General features: G+C 41.7%; 1 protein-coding gene across 1 annotated transcript; it reads left to right on the plus strand.

Annotated features, from left to right (window-relative positions):
• Nucleotides 1-1,482: 1,482 nt before the first annotated feature.
• Nucleotides 1,483-20,342, plus strand: btaf1 (BTAF1 RNA polymerase II, B-TFIID transcription factor-associated). The gene is made up of 38 exons (XM_084948736.1): nt 1,483-1,913; nt 3,553-3,676; nt 4,506-4,620; nt 5,153-5,296; nt 5,888-6,087; nt 7,206-7,339; nt 7,503-7,632; nt 7,713-7,781; nt 7,884-7,973; nt 8,069-8,164; nt 8,643-8,819; nt 9,053-9,193; nt 9,317-9,441; nt 9,856-9,976; nt 10,138-10,242; nt 10,448-10,597; nt 11,210-11,352; nt 11,491-11,665; nt 11,794-11,997; nt 12,251-12,671; nt 12,825-13,009; nt 13,113-13,269; nt 13,557-13,666; nt 13,781-13,982; nt 14,118-14,266; nt 14,669-14,821; nt 15,326-15,447; nt 15,870-16,037; nt 16,186-16,263; nt 16,360-16,489; nt 16,590-16,731; nt 16,849-16,979; nt 17,131-17,253; nt 17,731-17,883; nt 18,092-18,303; nt 18,407-18,566; nt 18,839-19,009; nt 19,152-20,342. Exons 1-38 carry the CDS (start codon nt 1,900-1,902, stop codon nt 19,308-19,310), a joined length of 5,583 nt encoding a protein of 1,860 aa, XP_084804862.1. The 5' UTR covers nt 1,483-1,899; the 3' UTR covers nt 19,311-20,342.
• Nucleotides 20,343-20,565: the final 223 nt, after the last annotated feature.

Consider the following 20,565-nt stretch of genomic DNA (forward strand, 5'->3'; position numbering starts at 1 on the left):
ATTTCAAATAACTGCAGGTATTTCTGCAGAAAATCCACTTCAGGCATGGATGAAGTAACTCTCTTGTGATATTATTTTTTCAGACAAATATTGTTTCACACATTTTTACATTAGTTTTCCAATTCTTTGTCTAAAAAGTGTTCCTATTCTTTTTTAAACCTGTTAAAAAAGCCTAACTATAGATGTGTTGTTGTGCAATCAGTGAAATCAACTGCACTTGATATCCAGCAAGAACAGACGGGAGGATGGTGACAGTAAACGTTCAGGTTTCAGTAAACTAAATCAAGAGAATATGTTCACTAATTTAATTATGTTGTGGAGAAAAAAAATACAAGATTAAATGTATTTGAATTAAAAGGACTTTTATAATCCTCTCTAAACCTATATAAGTGGGATTTGGTGTAATCTAAATGTGAGCACAGATTGCATTCCAAATCGCACTGCCCTGTGCTTATTTTAGATATTGCATAACAATGTTTCATAACAAAAAAAAAAAAAAAAAATCAGAAAAAAGACAGGATATTCATTATGTGATAAAAAATCATTTCAGGTTCAAATCACTGAATTGAAATAAAGGCCTGAGTTCTTTACAGTAATACTATCCATGACACTTAAAACTCTTTGTGCACTGTGCATGCTGTTCTTAGTCTACGTGAAAACTTGTGTATCTGCAATCTGGTGTTTTTTTTTCTCATACAAAGAATATTGTTGTAGATGCTTGATAGACTAGAAAACTACACTTAAAATAAACAAAGAAGCCTGATTTGTATGACAGCACTTCACAAATCCTGTGGTCTGAGACAAGGCAATTGAGGTTTTTTAAATTCATCCTTTATGTCGCATTGCAAAGAAAAACAAAGGCCACATATTGGGATGATAGTGGCTACACCACACATGAATACTGAATAATCACACTTTTGACAGTATTAAAGGCTATGAAAGGTGTCATTTAAAGACATACTGAGAAATGATAGTCGCCACTTTTTTGCTTGTATTCATGAGAACAGCTACCTTGGAAGTAAAGTGTTTGTGTTTTAGCCCCCTTTAGTGTTTCTTCATGCTTCTATAAGGAAGAAGACACAAGAAAAGCAAGAAACTGAGAAGATGAACCTTTCAGGACCATGGTCAGCTCAAGCTCAGTTGAGACGTTGAATCATCACGACTGAGAGAAATGTCTGCAATTTCTGTGGAAATACACTGAAACATTTAAAAAAAAATCCATCTTAAATAATTTTATACTAGATGCAAATTCAATCAATGATATAACTATGACACGTATTCTGCTGTTAATATGTTAATATGATATAAGCTGCTAACATATAAAATGAAAAATAACTATAGCAATATAAGGTGCAACAATGTATAGACACATCTGAAGAAAAAAGTATTATTTTCGGGTGTTTTTTCCCTTTCGATTCGTTTCCTCTTTTAACGCGTGTTTTGATTGGCTCTCTCCGACCCTTGTAACCAATCAGCCTCCGCCTGCTATGGAGGAAGGAATAAATGCAAGATGGCTCCTCATATAAAAACAGTCTTCTGGGTCGTCCTCAACGTGCAACAAAATAACTCTTTAAATCTTATCAGGTTAAAATATTTATCTGCGAAGAGTTCTGAGGGGTGAACTGGGCTTTATGTTAATGGTACTTGGCGATATTTTGTGGAAGAAGACAGCAGAGAGACGACCGGGGCAACTTTGAAGACATGAATTGGTTGTGAACTCGCTCTCTTTGGTAGACAGAAGCACACTGTTGGGGCCTCGGCTAGCTAGCGGTAGCTGCTAGCTAGCTAATGACTCTGTCTGCTGTTATCTGTCGCACTGGAAACAGCGTAGCAAGAAAAGTTTCAAGTTGTCGGGTGCCTGTTGGATGTAGGACGCTGAAGTGCCCACAATAACTGACCATGGCTGTATCGAGGTAAGATACGTCTGTAGTAGCTCTGTTTATCTATCCCATTTTTTTTTTTAGCTATTACTAGCGGGCTTGCTAATACCTGCTAGCTTGTGATTAGGAAGAGAATGGCATGGCGACGCCTGACAAACGTTAGCAAGTGTAATGTTACAGTGTGAATTGGTCGCCTCTTGTGATATCCCTCGAAGTGTTAACGTAAGTTTGGGCTCGTGTTCACTTTCAGGTGCGACATTAAAATACATCCCGGTGCTCTGTAACACTCTGCTGATGCCGGCGTTAAGTACAGGTTAATTAACGTTGCTGTGGAGTTATGTCAGGAAAGCTGCTTTGCAAACAAGAGATGCCACCACTGGCTAGCCGCCTCTGCATGCACAACCAGTTAATGTCAGTGTCCGGAACAGTTGCACCTGTAAGTCAACCGTAAATACACTCAGGTGTAGTCCACCTATAGTTTGTTGGGGGATTGTTGTTATGTTGTTTCTCTGGTACTGAAGACTTCACGGCTCCTGTGTAGCTGATGTAATGTAAGTCCAGTTTTCTGATCCAGCCCAGCAGGTTTTCCCTATAGATCAAGAAGATCCTTTATGAAACTTCTTAAGTGCTCCAGTTCATGCCTTTGCATTGTAACAAAACACAGAGATGGCAGGGATAATTTTGACTTAAGTGTGTTTCAGGGGCTAGTTTAGTTTTCATAACAGCACACTAAACAGGGGTCACATAGGAACAGTGCACACAGAAGGGGGGAAAGGGGGGGGCATCCTTCATACCTCCTCTGCCTTCAGAGTTCATTACACCGAGTGAATCATGAAAATCACACACCCACATCCGAAAGATTTTAAAAAACACAAAAGAAAAGCCCATTGAATTCCAAAGCAAATGCTGCATTGGAAAAGTTCTGAAAGTAAACGACTCCAACAATGGCTAGCTACTTCTCTAATATTTAACCAGTTATGTTAATATTAGAAACCTAAACAGTCACACTTCGATGATAGCTTTTTTTTAAAGTCCAAATTTTAAAACTGATTTTTAGAGACAATTGATTTCATCCAAATATTCTTGTTGTAAACAGAATTTCTAAAATTCTTGTCGAGTCCACGTGTTGTGTGTATATTAGTGTGTGTTCATCTCTCGTCCAGATTAAGTGTTTGTAGAACCTGAAGGGATATCTGCACATCCCTAATCCACTTCACTTTATTAATAGACTGCTAATGACCTTGGTGAAAGACTGGAATCATTAGGCAGGTTACTTGGGTGCAAAGCCAAGAAAATAAAATAGTGACTCTTTTAATTAGTTTACATCTTTAATTATTTGCACCGTAGAGCATCAAAAACAGATGGACTGATCGTAAAATTCCAGGATGATGCAGATTTAATTAATTAATTTTAAATTAACTCCAATTATATGAATGGGTAACATTGAGAGCTTCATTCTTAGGAAAAAAAATGCTTTCAGTATCTTAAATCTTCATTACATCATGTTTGAACATTAAGTGACCCAACAGGTGAATGTTCTGCTGCCACTGTTAAACATTGTGTAATTTGCTGACTGGACAGTGGCTGTCAAGAAGGTCCACGCTGATGTTCTACTGACTACTTTCAACCTTGATTTGTTTTCTTTTGTGTGCTTCTTGTAACCTGTCTTTAGACTTGACCGATTATTTATCCTGCTCGACACTGGAACCACACCAGTAACCAGGAAAGCAGCAGCCCAGCAGCTTGGAGAAGTGGTTAAACTCCACCCACATGAGCTTAATAACCTCTTATCAAAGGTGTGTATTTTCATATAATTGTGATTAGCTGTGAGGGTTGTCACAGGCTATCGAGCAGAAAAATTTTTTTTCTGTGTATATTCATGTGTACACACCTTCATAGCTGTAAGGTGTACATATATGACAAATATTTTGAGAATTTCTTGCAAAAGAAGAACAATATTTTTAAGTTGTCTGTGGTAGTGCAATGCTTCTGGTGACTTGACGCCATGTTTGCTTTGCATGTTTGCTGTCCAAATAGAGTTGGTTATGCAGACTGCAACTGTTTTTGTGTAGTTGCTGGTGAACTTTTTCTCAGCTTCAAGTTGGGACTTAAAGAGAAAGAAAACCCAACAGTATCAGAATGTTGTCTGTTTGTTTTTCTAAACAACCCTGTTGGCTATACCAGCCTGAGTATCCATAAGTGCTCTCACACTCAGATGTGTGGAATATTAATAATGTCTTAAGGCGTCTGTGTTTCCAACCAGATTAATGAGCTGAGCTTCATTATTGTATAAAGAACAATCCTATAGTCTTGAGCTTTGTGAGATTGTATGGGGTTTAACTGGGGCACTTTTCTCTTATCACAGTTTACAATCAGGTGTACATTAAGTTGCAGTGATGAATGCTCAATTTAAACATGGGCAAATTTTCAAATAACAATGTCAGATTATGTACAAGTAATTCCTGTGCATCACAAGATCAGACTCTATATGTTTTTGTTTTTGTCAGCAGCTGTCTTAAAATATGGCTATCTTGGGTACACCTCTTTGGCTGTACCTGTTAAAACTTTCTGTTTGCAGCCAATTGTACAAAGAGTCAATGCAATCTCTTTTCTGTCATTTATAAGGTCTTGACCTATCTAAGGAGTCCCAATTGGGACACCCGTATAGCAGCAGGCCAAGCTGTAGAGGCCATTGTGAAGAATATTCCTGAATGGAAACCAGCTCCAAAGCCTAAAGAAGGTGAGCATTTGTGCCTTCTCATTAAAATATTTAAGTGATGAGTTGGAGGTATATGCATCACAATAATCATTTGTTTTTGTGAAGTGATCTATTCTTTTGGTCAAACATGCTTATGAAAAAATTCAGACCACATAGGTGTGACTTAGGTTTCATATCAGTTCATAAAGTGACTGTTTTGTGTGAAAACTTACGTACTAATTATTAGGTGCTTAAGGGTGTAATTGAATACATACTGGTTTAACACATGATGCCCTCTGTTGTGGACTGGAAAAGATGCCTAAAGTAGGTGTCCATGCCCCAAATTGATGTCTTTTTGTCTGTTTAGTTTCACACTAATTAATATTTTTTGTAAAATAGTGAAATGTTGCATCATTGTCTTTTTGTTTTTGCGAGTTATAACCTCCTCTGTGTTATATGCTCTGTGCTAATTTACCTACAATTTGAATATTGCACCTTCCCTTTCATTTTCACTTGGCTACACCATTTGAAATGACAATTTAATATTATGAAACTTTGTGTTTGTTCTGTAAAGAGTCCTGTGAAGACCTGTCTCCAGAAGAAACATCTTGCGACCGGTTGAGTTTCTACCACTTTGACATCTCTCGCCTGCTGAAACACGGGGCGTCTCTGCTGGGATCTGCTGGGGCCGAGTTTGAGCTGCAGGATGACAAAACTGGTTTGTAGTGACTCTTCAAATATTATTTCAGCTGCAATAACATCTATGTTCTTACACCCTCTCCCATGCACACGTCTGAACCTGCACGGCCTCTTGTCTGATCGTATGTGGCGTTTACCAAAGTGGAAGATTTTAATCTGTATTTTCCCGCTTGTTTTTTTCCATTGAGAAAAGACATTTTCTAATAAGTTTTTGATTTAAAATGAAGACCATTGTAACAGGTTGAAACGTGTTCGGACAAATGCTGGTCAAACCTGACCAGTAAGGCTGCTTTGTTACAAATTTGAATACAGTTTGAAAGGAGAAAGTTGTTCGTTGTTATCTTTTGGTGGTCATTTGAATTTGAAGTTCCTGTGTATGTCGTAACGCACGTAATGTCGTTTCCCTTTGGCCTCATTTGACTTCTCATTCTTGGTCCCATTTTACTGTTTACTAAATTTAACAAGTTCAGTATGACATTCAAGACCATTCATAATGCTGTCTGTTGTTTAACGTAAATCTTTTGTTTGTTTGGGGGTTTTTTGTCAGCTACATGCACTTTGAGCCAAAGTTTCTAAAGTTTCCGGCCAACTTCCCGTCATTTGTTCTCAGGTGAGATGGACCCCAAAGAACGTCTTGCATGCCAGAGAAAGCTTCTTCAGAAGAAGTTGGGTCTAGATATGGGTGCTGCTATTGGGATGAACACAGAGGAGCTGTTCAACGACGAGGACCTGGACTATACCTGTCAACCCAATGCCCTCAGAGCACACGGAAGCAAAGCCACAGCTGGATCCAGCTCCGGAAACCACTTGGTGAGTCTCACTCGGACCTCTCGAGTAACCATATGTTAGCACACATTTTGTCTCTTTGAGTTTAATGAATTGTCAAAGGGAAGTCTTAAACATACCTCTCAGTGTAACCAGAACTTTTTAGGCTTAAAAGATGCTATTGCAGTTTATACCTATACCTGTTGCACTGCAGTATTAAAAACTTGTCTGTGCCAGATTTGTTTTTGTTTTTGTTTTGTTTGTAAATGGGTCATGTGGTTTGATTTTCATGTCGTGGGCCCTTTTTGTGAAGTTCTGCACGCTTCCTGTGAGTATGCACGGCATAGCAATAGAGTAGATTCATCATCTTTTTTTTATTTCTGCCTCATCAATATTTGTGGCAGCTTCCAGTTGTTGAAACTGTCACTATGGTTCTTCATTTGCTGGAACACTTGTTTGCAGAAAGTCAAGCACAGGATGAGGAAATTAAAATGGTTTGTGTGTGAATAGGCAGAGGGAATGCAGTTGTTAAGTCAAATTGTTGAATGTTGTCATTGTGCTTCTTAAATTTGTAAAGTCTTAGTTCAAACTATAGAATCAAAGACATTCCTTTGTCTCTGACCACCTCTCCAGCCAATTTGGTGCTGGGGGAGGCTGACGTGGGTTTTATTGTAGATACATTGTATCTGAAAGATCTGTTTCTTGTGTTGTAAGCTTCCTGCTTTTATGATCCTTTTGGTGAGCAGGAACACACACACACATAGTGCCTTGTCTTAGAACCATTGGGGGTTTTTACAGTGGGATGTGCTTGTGCTGTGATGTGTATTGTAACAGTTTGTCAATAAATAGCTGCGAGGAGAGCTGCTCTTTGAAGGATTTGGGCTAGAGACAGGTGATGAGCATTATGCTCCACCACCTGGTTCTGACCAAAGCTCTCCCTCGTTAGCGAGTTAAAGACCGGTTGAAGATGTTCTGTCTTGTTTTTCGTTCTTCATGAGGAATAAGTCTCTAAACTAGCGGGGCCTGTGGAAACACAGACTCAACAGCTGTCAGCTTAGAGTTGCTGTTTATTATAATTGGAAAGTTTTCTTGAAACAGTATCCCCACTTTGAGATTCACTAGAGGAGGAATTTCTTAATTAACACCACTCTTTTGTTTTTTAGACCATTCAGGCAGCTGAATTGATCGACTCAGAGTTCCGACCAGGCATGAGCAGTCGTCAGAAAAATAAGGCCAAGAGGATGGCCAAGTTGGTAGCAAAGCAAAGATCCAGAGACATGGATCCTAATGAAAAGAGGTAGGACTATCTATATATTCTGGATTCTAATCAAAACTGTATGTTTGGAAGAGTGCATGTGTTGTATTTTACATGTTTGTTTGTTTTTTGTCAGCGTACTTACAGTTTTTTAAGATTCGAGAGTTATCATATCCTGTGACTCTCATTTGTCTTTAACCTTTAGTAACGACAGTTTTGAAGGTGAACCTGAGGAGAAACGAAGAAAAACCACTAACGTAGTCACTGAGCAACCAGCAACAGAGCATAAGATCCTAGTCGACAACGTTCCGGATAACTCCAGTCTATTCGAGGAGGTAAGCAATCAGAAACAAGTCGGTGAAGCTGGTATAGATGACAGTGTCAGATAGCTGATGCGTTATTGTTTTCTCCTTAGACGAACGAGTGGCCTCTGGAGAGCTTCTGTGAGGAGCTTTGCAATGACCTCTTCAATCCCTCGTGGGAGGTAAAAACACAATACTTATTTTCACTTGATAATGTAAGTTGAATGAGAGGGGGTAGAGTGGGCTCAAAGAATAACCACATGTGTGTTGTTTTTGTTTCTCAGATACGTCATGGTGCAGGCACCGGTCTTCGAGAAATCCTCAAGTCCCATGGTGCTGAGGGAGGGAAGGTGGTGGGAAGCACTGCAGAACAGGTAGGTCTCAACCACATCTTCAGGCTTTTTTTTTTTTTTTAAACAGCTGAGTGAGAATCAGACATGACCCAGACTGTACTGATATTTTGATGCAGATGTTACGGCAGCATCAGGAATGGATAGAAGACGTGGTCATCCGGCTGCTGTGTGTCTTTGCTTTGGACCGCTTTGGCGATTTTGTATCTGATGAGGTAGGTTTGTTTGTTTATCCACAAATGTTTTTTGAACATATTTGTCCTAGAGTTTTTCCACTTCTTTGTACATTCCCTTACGTCCTTTACTGAAAGGTTCAACAATCTCCATTCCAGGAATTTGCAGGCTGTGTAAGGACAATGCTAAAGGTTACTGGGTTTTTTTAAGTGTGACACATGTATATAATAAACATTTTTTTTGATTGGGTGCTACATTTAAAAAAAATCACTGTTTTCAAAGAAATTAAAGTAAATTCTCAGTAAATTATTAATTTAGCATAAACTAGGACTTCACAGATGCAGGGAATTGAGGTCTGATTGTGACAGTGTGTTACCATGTTTAGCCTGTAGGAGGAAGTCAAACTTTTTACTTATGTTTGGACTTATGTTTGTCAGATGTGTGTCACTCAGCTCAATCTGTGTCTTTGGCTTTGATTTAACTCTTTCTATCACAATCTTGCCCTCTTCCTTTTGACAGGTAGTGGCTCCTGTTAGGGAGACGTGTGCTCAGACACTGGGTGTGGCCCTTCGCCACATGAATGAATCTGGTGTTTCGAGGACGGTAGATGTCCTACTGAAGCTGCTGAAAGAGGACCAGTGGGAGGTGCGTCATGGAGGCCTGCTGGGGATCAAGTATACCTTGGCTGTTCGTCAGGTACACCCTCTCTATCACTGTGCATATGATGAGCTTTAAATAAGAATAGCAAGATTCGACATTGTATTTGATTTGAGTAGTGTGTGGCCATGAATGTGAATTGTGGGGAACAGGAGGTGTTATACTTGGACAAAAAGCTTTTTTCAGACTGGACGCATATGTTCTCATTGTTATCTCACTTTCTGATGCCGTATACGCACATGCTGATTTTCATCTTCTCTTTTGTGTCAAAGGACTTGATTGCCGTTTTACTTCCCCGTGTGCTCCCTGCGATCACAGACGGCCTACAGGACTTGGATGACGATGTCAGGGCCGTGGCAGCTGCAGCCCTCATCCCTGTGGTCAGGGGCTTGGTGCAGCTACTGCCCAATAAGGTGCGAAACAAACCCAGTTTCAATTTCAGTTTGAACTCTGTGGTGAAATGTGCATTCTGTTAGTAGTTAAACTTTCTGCTGTCCTTGTTGCTTAATTTAGTCTGAAAACTTAATGTCTCTCAGGTACCCTTCATAGTGAACACACTATGGGATGCACTTTTAGACCTGGACGATCTGACTGCTTCCACCAATAGTATTATGACTTTGCTGTCCTCGCTGCTAACCTATCCACAGGTTCGACAATGCAGGTCAGTTTCAAGCTTATGCAAAAAAAGAGACTAATAAAGTAATATATCAAAAAATACTGTTGATTTATTGAATAATAGGAGACTCACAATACCAGAAATTGGTTCCAGCGATTCCATATTTTAAACCTTGACCCCAAACCATACACAGCTTTTGCAGGGTGTCTTCATAAGGCATTAAGTACTGTCATAGAATTTTGTCAGTGACCTGACATTAACTGACATTATTAGTAACTTGGGGTTAAAGCCAACTCACAACAGTACTTTGTACTTTGTGTTAAACGCTTTTTAAATTACCTAATTTTCCATAAAAGGGCACAAACAGACAATACTCCCCACAGAACCACAAGCACAAAATTAGACGAGCGCCAACTCTTTAGCTATGACCCTTTTTTTTTTTTTTTTTTCTCATCCCAGCATGCAGCAGTCACTAACTGTTCTGGTTCCTCGGGTATGGCCATTCTTGAGACACACTATATCATCAGTAAGACGAGCAGCACTGGAAACGCTTTACACACTACTGTCTAAAGCTGACCAGGTAAAGATCTAACAATAATAATCGGATAGTACATCTACATGTATTTACAAAAATATGAGCAAAATATTTCTTTTGTTTTGTTTTTTTAGCTCTTAATCCAGCTTTAAACCGAATTGCATCCCTAATAATAAGGTGGCGTTTTTGTGGTTTTGCTGTTCCAGAGCTGTGCAGCGTGGATAAATCCCATCCTACAAGATATGCTGCGGCATATCTTCCAGTCTTGCATACTAGAGAGCAATGAGGAAATCCTTGAACTGATCCTAAAGGTTTGTTACATGACTCACCTAACTACTTTGGGTTAAATGACAAACGTTGTCCAACTTTGGTTATAAAACACAGATGGCACGATACAGACGATGCTGTATTGTCGATTTTTAATGTAAATGTTAACTTTTTTTTTTTTATACTTGGATAGCACGTATGGGAGACTTTTGATTTTTTGCATTGTTAATCTGCGTCTTTTATGTGCAGGTGTGGATGGAGCTGCTGTCTCAGGCCCCCCAACAGTATGTGGTAGCAGCCAGCTGTCCATGGATGGGTGCCTGGCTCTGTCTCATGATGCAAGCTTCCCACATTCCAATAGACCTGAACATGCTGCTGGAAGTAAAAGCCCGCTCCAAGGTTGTATACTTTATCTTTATACACATAAAAACGTTTATTTTCAGCGTATCTTTTGTTTTAGAAGTAGGAAGGAGCAATTTTACAGTGACAGGAATTAATATGATATATTTAAACAAAAGGTCAGCATGACATAATTTGGAATGATTCAGTGTTTCCACTTCTATTTTTATCAATGGGTTCATGCAAATAATGCCGATTCCCTATCACACAAGTCAGTGCACCTTGCTGTGGTTGCTAGGTTACAGACTGGCAGACAATAAGAGTCTTACAGCCATGTTCTGCATTTTTGAGCCAGTGGAGCTTAAACCTTAACCGTCTGGAGGAGGAAATAAGAGACAGAGGATGCACTGGCACACAGAAGCGTGCATCCACCCACCAAGTGGCTTAAATGCCGGTTTAACGAGGTGTGGCGGAACTGAGGAACAATAAAAAGAACTTGGGATGGACAGGTTTGCTTTGCATGTAATGAATTAATAGTGTTAAAAGAAGGGAAGCGGACAAATGTCTACAGAACGTGTCTTTCCACTCTTAAATTAAAACCACGTCAAACATGTAGATTTGGCATCTTCTGAAATAAAACAAACTTTAACTAATATCATGTTGTTCAAACAGGATAAATGTGGCACAAAGGGACGTCAAGCAAGCAGTCAGGTGAAGGAAACTGTTCAGGAATATATAGCGGGTGCAGAGACGGTGACAGATGACCCAGTTACGAGGGACTATGTAGTAGTCCGTGCTCGACTTATGGCTGCCAAGTAAGTTTTCATAGTTATATTGGGAAGAAAAGTCTTTAACTTAATGATCTTTAACTCTCAAGAAATAACTGGAATTGCTGACTAAGTGATCAAGGTTGCGTTTGCATTGACTGCTCTCTTTGTACCTGTGTAATCCAGATTGTTGGGGGCTTTGTGTCGGTGTATTTGTGACCCTCAACTCAATGCTGCATCCCAGGAGATCAGACCAGCAGAATCTTTGGCTCAGCTATTGCTCTTCCATCTCAACTCCAAGTCTGCCCTGCAGCGAATCGCAGTGGCATTAGTGCTTTGTGACTGGGCTGCACTGCAGAAGGTAAAATTCAGCTGTTGAGAATTTTTTTTTTTTTTTTTTTTGTTAAATAAGATTAAGATTTATTGACTTGGCAGCAAAACAGAATCGGGCTTTCAGAAGCTGAAAGGTTTTCTCTCATATCTTTTCAGGATTGTCAGTTGGTGTCATCCACCGTGCTGCCTCGTCTTCTGGCCATTCTGTCTGAGCAGCTGTATTATGATGAGATCGCCATCCCCTTCACACGCATGCAGAATGAGTGCAAGCAGCTGATTGCACTGCTTGCTGATGCCAACATAGACCTCAAGGACCGCCTCAATTGTAACGTTTTCACCATTGATCAAGCCAGTGAGCTGGTAAGTCAGTACACACACATGTGCACTGATAAACTTTTGACACACGATTATCAGATTGGTGAAGCACCGTGATCTTTATTGGGATTTTGCAGCATGTTTGTCATCTAGGTATTGTGTCTCAACAAAACCATGAATGATTTTTGATCAAAAACTGTAACAATTCTTGGCTTCGAAGGTTAATGGATATTGCACTCTGTAACACATCAGACCCTTTTCAATCACACCCTTTATCCCCCTCCTGCTTGTTCCCTAGGTAACCACCATCTTTGCAGAGTCAACAGCAGGGTTTAATGTAAAGTCCAAACAGTGGCCAGCCCTGGACAGCAAACGACAGCAGGCTCAAGCGACTGTGATGGAGACCAGCACAGAATGGCAGCAGCTGCATCTGCGCGTGCACATGATCGCAGCCTGTGCCGTGATTAACCTGCAGGTGCTCCCCGACAAACTGAACCCACTCGTCAGGCCTCTGATGGAGGCCATCAAGAGGGAGGAGAACACCCTGATCCAAGGTTATGCTGCCTCTTTTATAGCCAAGCTGCTTCAACAGTGTGCCGGACGCTCGCCATGCCCCAACCCTAAGATCATCAAAAACCTCTGTGCCTCAGCCTGTGTGGACTCTGCAACCACGCCCTCATCTGCTTGCCCCGTACCTCCGACACAGGAAAATGCCAAAGGTGAGACCTTTTGAAGCTTGGCTCTATTTTCAGTCTGTCAGCTACAAACAGGATTTTAAATTTGGGGTTTCAGTGATGTTTTAAAAGGTTTGACTCGTGAATATAAAAATCATGTGTTAACACTGATGGTTTTCTTAATTGTCATGCTTTCAGGGGGTGGCTTGGAGAAAGACGGCATGCATCACATGGTCAATAAATCTCGAGGTATCATCACTCTGTATCGCCACCAAAGAGCTGCGTTTGCCATCACCAGTAAGAGGGGTCCAGCTCCTAAAGCCCCAAAAAACCCAACCACAGAGCTTCCTCCTGGCAGCACCATCAGCTCAGAGAATGATGAGGTACAGAAGAACTAAAGTACATTTTCAACACATTGAGCTTAAAACCAACAACGCCATGTTGTCTTTACTGTTCTTGGCCTTTTTTTCTATCATTTCATTTCAGAGCAGGAAGCCATTTCTTATTCAGAGACGAGGTGCAGAGTTCGCCCTGACAACTATTGCACGGCACTTTGGTGCAGACCTCACAAAGTCTCTGCCATACCTTTGGGAGAATACGGTGGGACCACTGACGTCAGTGGCAACAGAAAATCAGTGCATTGGTATGTTGATCAGGTTTTGATCTTGGATAGACTCTGGTGAAAATATCTTCACCTTGATTTTCACCAATATAGACCTGTAACTGTCACTTAGGAACATAAACTGTGTTATTTTAGATTTAATTGTAGACATCTTAGAAACTAAAAGCTGTATAGAGTCTCACGATTCAGTGATCAGTGGGATGAAAGGCCTCCTTTCACCGAACCGATTCTCTATATCCTTCCATGTTTTCACATCGTTAAGATGTACAGAGTTGTTACTCTGAATCATTGTGTTTCATGTGTTGTAGATAGGCAGGCCCAGCTGGAGAGGGGCGACGCTGCAGCTCAGGAATTGGTCAACTCTCTACAAGTACTGGAAGTCATGGCAGGAGCCATGGCTGCCGAACTCAAGCCTTTGGTAAGTTTGATCCATTTTGACTGATTTACTTTGATAATTTTTTTATGATTATCATGGATTTGGAATCAGTGTCATCTTATGGAGATTGTTGGACTTTTCTGTTTTTTCCTGTAGTTATTGGAACACCTGCCCCATTTGTTCACCTGCCTCCAGCACCCATACACAGCAGTACGTCACATGGCAGCACGCTGTGTTGGTGTGCTTAGCAAGATAGCCACACTGGAGACCATGAACAGTTTCCTTGAGTGTGTATTACCCTGGTTAGCTGCTATTGATGACTGCACCAAACAAGAAGGCGCCATCGAGGCTTTAGCCTGTATCCTTCAGTGACATTACCTTTCAGTTTTTTTTACCTTTCTGATATAAGAGCACTCCAGAACTGATTTATTTGTGCCTTTATTTAGTGTATTCCTGTGCTGTATTTTACTGTCCTTGACCAAGACTCCTGCAGGTGTCATGGAGCAGCTGGATGTGGACATTGTGCCCTACATCGTGCTGCTGGTGGTACCAGTGCTAGGCCGTATGAGCGACCCCAGCGACAGCATTCGTTTCATGGCCACACAGTGCTTTGCTACACTCATCCGCCTGCTGCCACTAGAGGTACGAGCACCCAGACAGCAGGCTAAAGTGCAGTTTTAATCATTATTTAATGTTTACATCAGGGATGTCAAACTCCTTTTACACTGTGACCTACATACAGGGTATAGAAGTTTAAGTACAAACTTGATCCCTGGGGTAGCTGTATATTAGACAAAGAAGTACAATTGCCTCAAGATTTCTGCTGAGAAATAGTACTTTAGTAAATCTGTCGCCATGAATCCTGATCAGTAAGAAAGCTGTAAAACTTGTGAAAGTCCAGAATTTATACCTACCTTTACATTTTCCACAGCTGTACAGTGGACAGGATTGGAGTCTTTGCTGGGCCAATTTTGGCCCCCGAGCCTTATGTTTGACACCTCTGGTTTGGACTCTTGAGTAATGTATTTTCCTCTTTTCTACCAGGCGGGTATACCAGACCCTCCTGCCATGTCTGCTGACCTGATCCGGCAGAAAGCTAGAGAACGTCACTTCCTGGAGCAGCTGCTAGATGGCAGAAAGTTGGAGAACTACAAAATCCCGGTGCCCATTAAAGCAGAGCTCCGGAAGTACCAGCAGGTTTGTGTCACGTTTAAGGATGCCCACCCTGTGGATATTTTGACAGACAAACAACTTCTGGAACAGTTTAGTGCTTGAGCTGTGTCATCACCTCCAGTGTGACCGTATTTCTGCCACATTAAAGAGTGAGGTTCCCTTAAATGCGGCAGGCTGGCAACATAGAGATGCTGACAACAAATGGTTTACTTTACAGTAAATTTTAAAGCAGTCAAACGGAGGTTAAGTAAATGTGCTGGCTCTTCTTTGAACTGGCTTCTAGCAGCTCTACTGAGAACAAATCTATCTCTGTAATACAGAAGTGCAGACATCCTGTTTGAAATGCTGCTGAAATCGCTGCCACATCCTCAGCATCACTACTGTAACTGACTCATAGGCACTGAAACTGATGGGTGTCATTGAAGAGATTGTTTTGATGACTTTTGTCTAATCATTAGTATGATTAACCAGTGAAACATTGATATTCAGTGTTGTGGTATTTGAGCGTGGGTGTGTTTAATCTTGCAGGATGGAGTGAACTGGTTAGCATTCCTGAACAAATACAAGCTGCATGGGATCCTGTGTGACGACATGGGTCTCGGCAAGACGCTGCAGTCCATCTGCATTCTGGCAGGCGATCACTACCTCAGGTACTAACAGCACTGTTACAGAGATGGGGTACGTGCACAAATATATTATCTGTTTAAACAATGGTATGCTACTCTATGCAGTCATTGTCAGAGGCTTGATAAGTGTGAGTTGTTTTACGCCCATTTTTAATGTGGTTTAAATGCAGACAAAACACGAGTAACCTCCACGAGAATAATTTTTATAGGTATTACTCGTCCACATGCCTTATTGCCCAATAAAAGACAGAATATGGTTTGACAGCTTGAATACCAGCGGTGGTCTGTCCAGGCTCGGTGCACTTCTTAAATCTGCCTTTAAAACTCTGATCCAGTCGCGTGTGTGCGTGCGTGTGTGTGTGTGTGTGTGTGTGTGTGTGTGTGTGTGTGTGTGTGTGTGTGTGTGTGTGTGTGTGTGTGTGTGTGTGTGTGCGTTCGTTCGTCAGGGCACAGGAATATGCCAAGACTAAAGCAGCAGACTGCAGCCCCCTGCCCTCTCTGGTGGTGTGTCCTCCCACGCTGACTGGCCACTGGGTGGACGAAGTGGGCAAGTTCTGCGCCAAAGAGTACCTCAACCCGCTGCACTACACTGGGCCTCCTACAGAGCGGATGCGGTAAGGATTAGTCAGAGTTTACTGCAGGAGAATGATTCATGCTCTCATTTTTTTTTTGTAAAATTGAATAAGTGAGGAAGAACAGTTTGTGTGTGGGTAGAGATAAATGCATTTATTTGAAGCTAACTAAACATGTACTTCTTTTCAGGCTGCAACACCAAGTGAAAAAACACAATCTTGTAGTAGCCTCTTACGATGTTGTCCGAAATGACATAGATTTTTTTAGGTGAGTGCTACTCCAAAGGTTTGTTTTTCTCTCTGTTTGTTTTTGTGTTTTCTGTTCTGCATTTTAAAGTGGTTTTATTTCTTTTTACTTTTCTAGAAATATAAAATTTAATTACTGTATCCTCGATGAGGGTCATGTGATCAAGAATGGGAAAACCAAACTGTCCAAAGCCATAAAACAATTGGCTGCCAACTTCCGAGTCATTTTGTCAGGAACGCCCATTCAGGTGAGGCTTCCTTTGTGATCTGAAAAGGAAATGGAGATTTCCATTCTTTCCATGTTTTCTGCAGCTCGGAGTGGAATAATGTTTAATGCTCTAACTTCAGAATAATGTCTTGGAGCTCTGGTCGTTGTTCGACTTCCTAATGCCGGGCTTCCTTGGAACAGAAAGGCAGTTTGCTGCACGCTACGGTAAACCAATCCTAGCCAGCCGAGACGCCAAAAGCTCATCGAGGGAGCAGGAGGCAGGTATGTGAACCCCCTAGTTTTTGTTTGTTTGTTTTTTCAGATATTAGATTTTCTCTCATTCTATCTGGTTACTCTTACTGAATATGGCCTACCATTAATGTTGCCTTCTCCATGTAGGAGTCCTGGCAATGGAGGCCCTGCATCGACAGGTACTACCCTTCCTTCTGAGGAGGATGAAGGAGGATGTCCTCCAGGATCTTCCTCCTAAAATAATTCAGGACTATTACTGCAACCTGAGCCCTCTACAGGTATTGACCCATAATGACCTTGGAGACATTCCACATTAGTATGATGAACAGTAGTTGGAATGTGTGTTTGCAAAGTCTTGGTTGGAATTCATGCTGGTAAAACTTGTTAGTGGCACAGTTTTATTGATTTTGGCTTCGTCACTGCCTGCAGGTTCAGCTGTATGAAGACTTTGCAAAGTCTAGAGCCAAGGCCAGTGTGGATGACAGCATCTCTGTAGCTTCTACAGAGGAGGAGGAAAAGCCCAAGCTGAAGGCCACAGGCCATGTCTTCCAGGTATGTGTGGTTTGATAAATGTGGTCTTTGCGGTTCATATGTGAAGAAAGTTTGTCCTGACCATAATGTGTAGCTTTGAATTGTTCCTTTCTGGTAAATGGAAAAGCAAATGTTTCTTAAATATTTATGCAGTAGAATATGGTGCCCACATACCCCCCACATATTTTCCACACCATGGCAGAATATAAGACAGACAAAACAGTGGCCTGCTCATGAAAACTGTAGGCTTATAATCTCTCTTTTGCCTTTTACTCTTAAAATTTGACATTTGGAGATTTGACTCGTCAGTGAGGAAATTCTTGCTTGTCAGTGTCACACGGTTTCCTCATTTGTCCTCCTGATGACTGACATCTTAAAATCTGTATCAATGTTTTTTATTATTTGCATCTTATAAAACCTTATGTGAGTTTTTAACAGTCTTTCCTTTGCTGATGGTTCCCCGTGTTAATAGTTGGGTTCATGTCTTCATTCTTTAAGGCGCTGCAGTACCTGCGGAAGCTGTGTAACCACCCCAGCTTGGTCTTGACCCCTCAGCATCCAGAGTACAAACGCATCACTGAGCAGCTGGCAGGACAGAACTCAAGCTTGCGAGACATTCAGCACGCGCCAAAACTATCTGCTCTCAAACAGGTGAGATATCACTCTTCAGGTACTCTTTCTCACGTCCTCTGTGGACCAAGTGTTTGATCCTGATAACTTTTTGATTTTGCACAAAGATATGTAGGAAGAAGAGATTCTATAAGGATGTTTGTTGTATTCAGTTATCCAACCGTTCACTTGTATCTGATTTCAAAGATGCCCCATGCCTTCAGTCATTCTAACACGTTTCTGCTCTCAGCTGCTGTTGGACTGCGGACTCGGTGGTGGTGGAGGATCAGAGGGGGCCACTGAGGCAGTGGTGGCCCAGCATCGTGTGCTAATCTTCTGTCAGCTGAAGAGTATGCTGGATATCGTTGAACATGACCTGCTGAAACCCAGACTGCCCACCGTCACATACCTGAGGCTGGATGGCAGCGTGCAGGCCGGCCAACGTCACTCTATAGTTTCCAGGTTAGCTCATCTGTACAGTTGCTCACTGTCAAACACAGAAGTCTGCTCAATGCGAGTTTGCTAAATGAATGCAAGACTAGGATTTCTTCTTTCTGTGCCTCAGGTTTAACAATGACCCATCAATAGATGTGCTGTTACTGACCACCCATGTTGGTGGTCTGGGTTTGAACCTGACTGGTGCAGATACCGTGGTGTTTGTGGAGCATGACTGGAACCCAATGAGGGACCTGCAGGCCATGGACCGTGCCCATAGGATAGGACAGGTACTGTTGTTGAACACACTTGCTCAGCAGAATATCAGTGTGTAGACAGATTGAGGCAGTCCAGGTTGTTTTGATGACTCTTAAACTTCCTCTGACACTGAAATTGCACAATCAAATCCCGCGCAAAGAATTGACTTTCTTTTAGTTTCACATTAGATGAGCCTTGGATTGTATCAAGAGGCTGCTGCTGTCTAAAGCTAGTGATGCAAAGAGAAGCAGTTGAAATTAGATTGGCATGAAAGCATTTAATACATTCCATTTGTCTTTTGCAGAAACGGGTGGTGAACGTGTACAGGCTGATCACACGAGGCACGCTGGAGGAGAAGATCATGGGACTGCAGAAGTTCAAGATGAGCATCGCTAACACTGTTATAAGCCAAGAGAACGCCAGCCTGCAGAGCATGGGCACAGACCAGCTCCTCAACCTCTTCACACTCGACAAGGTGAGAGCAGCTCTGTCCTCTAGTGTTTGTACTATTGTTACTGATTTCTAATAACAGTCAAATTTTTATGTTCTCCACTAACACATGCACGCATCTTTCCCCTGTGTTTGGCTGAACTCCCTTGTCTGTAAATGTGTTTCAGGAGGATAAAGGTGAGAAGGCTGAGAAGGGCGAGCAGTCATCATCAACCTCAGGAAAGACTTCCATGAAGTCAGTGCTGGACAGCTTGGGAGAGCTGTGGGACCAGCAGCAGTACGATTCAGAGTACAACCTGGACAGCTTCATGCACTCTCTGCAGTAGCACTGTGTGCAAGTCCACCCAGCCTCCATCAGGCGTCTCGCCCTCTGGCCGAGCAGGACCCGGTCAGAGCGCGAGGAGACCCCTACTGCTGCAGCCACATGCCTAACACCGCCACCTTAAATAGAGTAACTTTAAGGAGTCCCTGAAGGATAATACTCTCAGTACATTTCCCACTGCGATTACTTACCCACAGCCAAAGACCTGAATCGTCGTCGTTCTACAGTCGATAGGTATGCAGCAACATCACTCAAACTTATTCTCATGAGGTAAGTTACCCAGGTCCTTTGCAAACCTGGGAGAATAAAACCATGTGATGATGTAACAACTGTGAAAGATGTCGTCTACAGTAGCGGAACGTTTTTCCACTCTTTCAAGTGTTTCATAAGTAAAGTTATCATTTATAGTTACAGCAGCAGGCGCTACTTTTACAGCCTGCTACCCTCTGCTCATATCACATTGCCAGAGTAAACAGTGTTAACTGCTTCAGATGTTACTACCTAGATGCACCTTCCTCATGTGCGCCCCTCTTCTACTACCGCCGCCACCTCTCACAAAGTCTTAAAGCACCGCTATACCCACCTCTCTGCCTGATGGATACAAACATGTTTTTGTATGAGGAAAAGGAAACGGGGAGAGAGTAACAAGAAGCCACAGGATGCCGTCACACAGTACTGGCTTTTTATAGCACAACGCTGAGCTCAGGAGCTGGTTGTGCTATGTCAAGACGACTCCCGTTCTTCAGACCATGCCCTGGAAGAGTGTGTTCACAAAAAATGTGGTCATCAGGAGGCCCTGTTTGAGAAACTATATTCTGTGTCCACCTTCTCCACATGTACTGTAAAGCGAATGACCCGGGAAAGCACTGCGCTTCAAAGCAACTTTACAGAGATGGAACTGAGGAGGCCAAGCTGTGGCTGGTACCTGAAACTTGTCATAAGTATTTTTAAAAAATGAATAGACTTGTACATAATTGTCTAATTGCTGCTTTTTGTTTATGATCTTGGGATTGTAATAAATTCTACAAACCTTTGAGTTATGTATTTGTCTTTGGACGTCAATGGCCAGTAGATGGTGTGGTTGTACATCCAGGGAAAATAAAAACTAGAAGTGAATACATGTAACACATTTCCACATTGGTCTAATTTGAGCCTAGGTAAATGCAAAATTTACCACTCCACAGGAAAGCATGGTTCAAATGGATTGGTGGGTAAATTTAATTTGTCAGATGCTAATTTGTAACTTTCTGTACAAAAAG

Source organism: Perissodus microlepis, chromosome 13 (assembly GCF_051167445.1).
Source record: "Perissodus microlepis isolate ML-2025 ecotype Zambia chromosome 13, ASM5116744v1, whole genome shotgun sequence".
Taxonomy (NCBI): Eukaryota; Metazoa; Chordata; class Actinopteri; order Cichliformes; family Cichlidae; genus Perissodus; species Perissodus microlepis.

What these genes read in the sequence shown, in the direction of transcription:
- btaf1 (XM_084948736.1), top strand. An exon ending in ACTGGGCTGCACTGCAGAAG is followed by an intron (nt 11,666 to 11,793) that starts GTAAAATTCAGC and finishes ATATCTTTTCAG; the next exon opens with GATTGTCAGTTGGTGTCATC. An exon ending in CTGCCGAACTCAAGCCTTTG is followed by an intron (nt 13,667 to 13,780) that starts GTAAGTTTGATC and finishes TTTTTCCTGTAG; the next exon opens with TTATTGGAACACCTGCCCCA.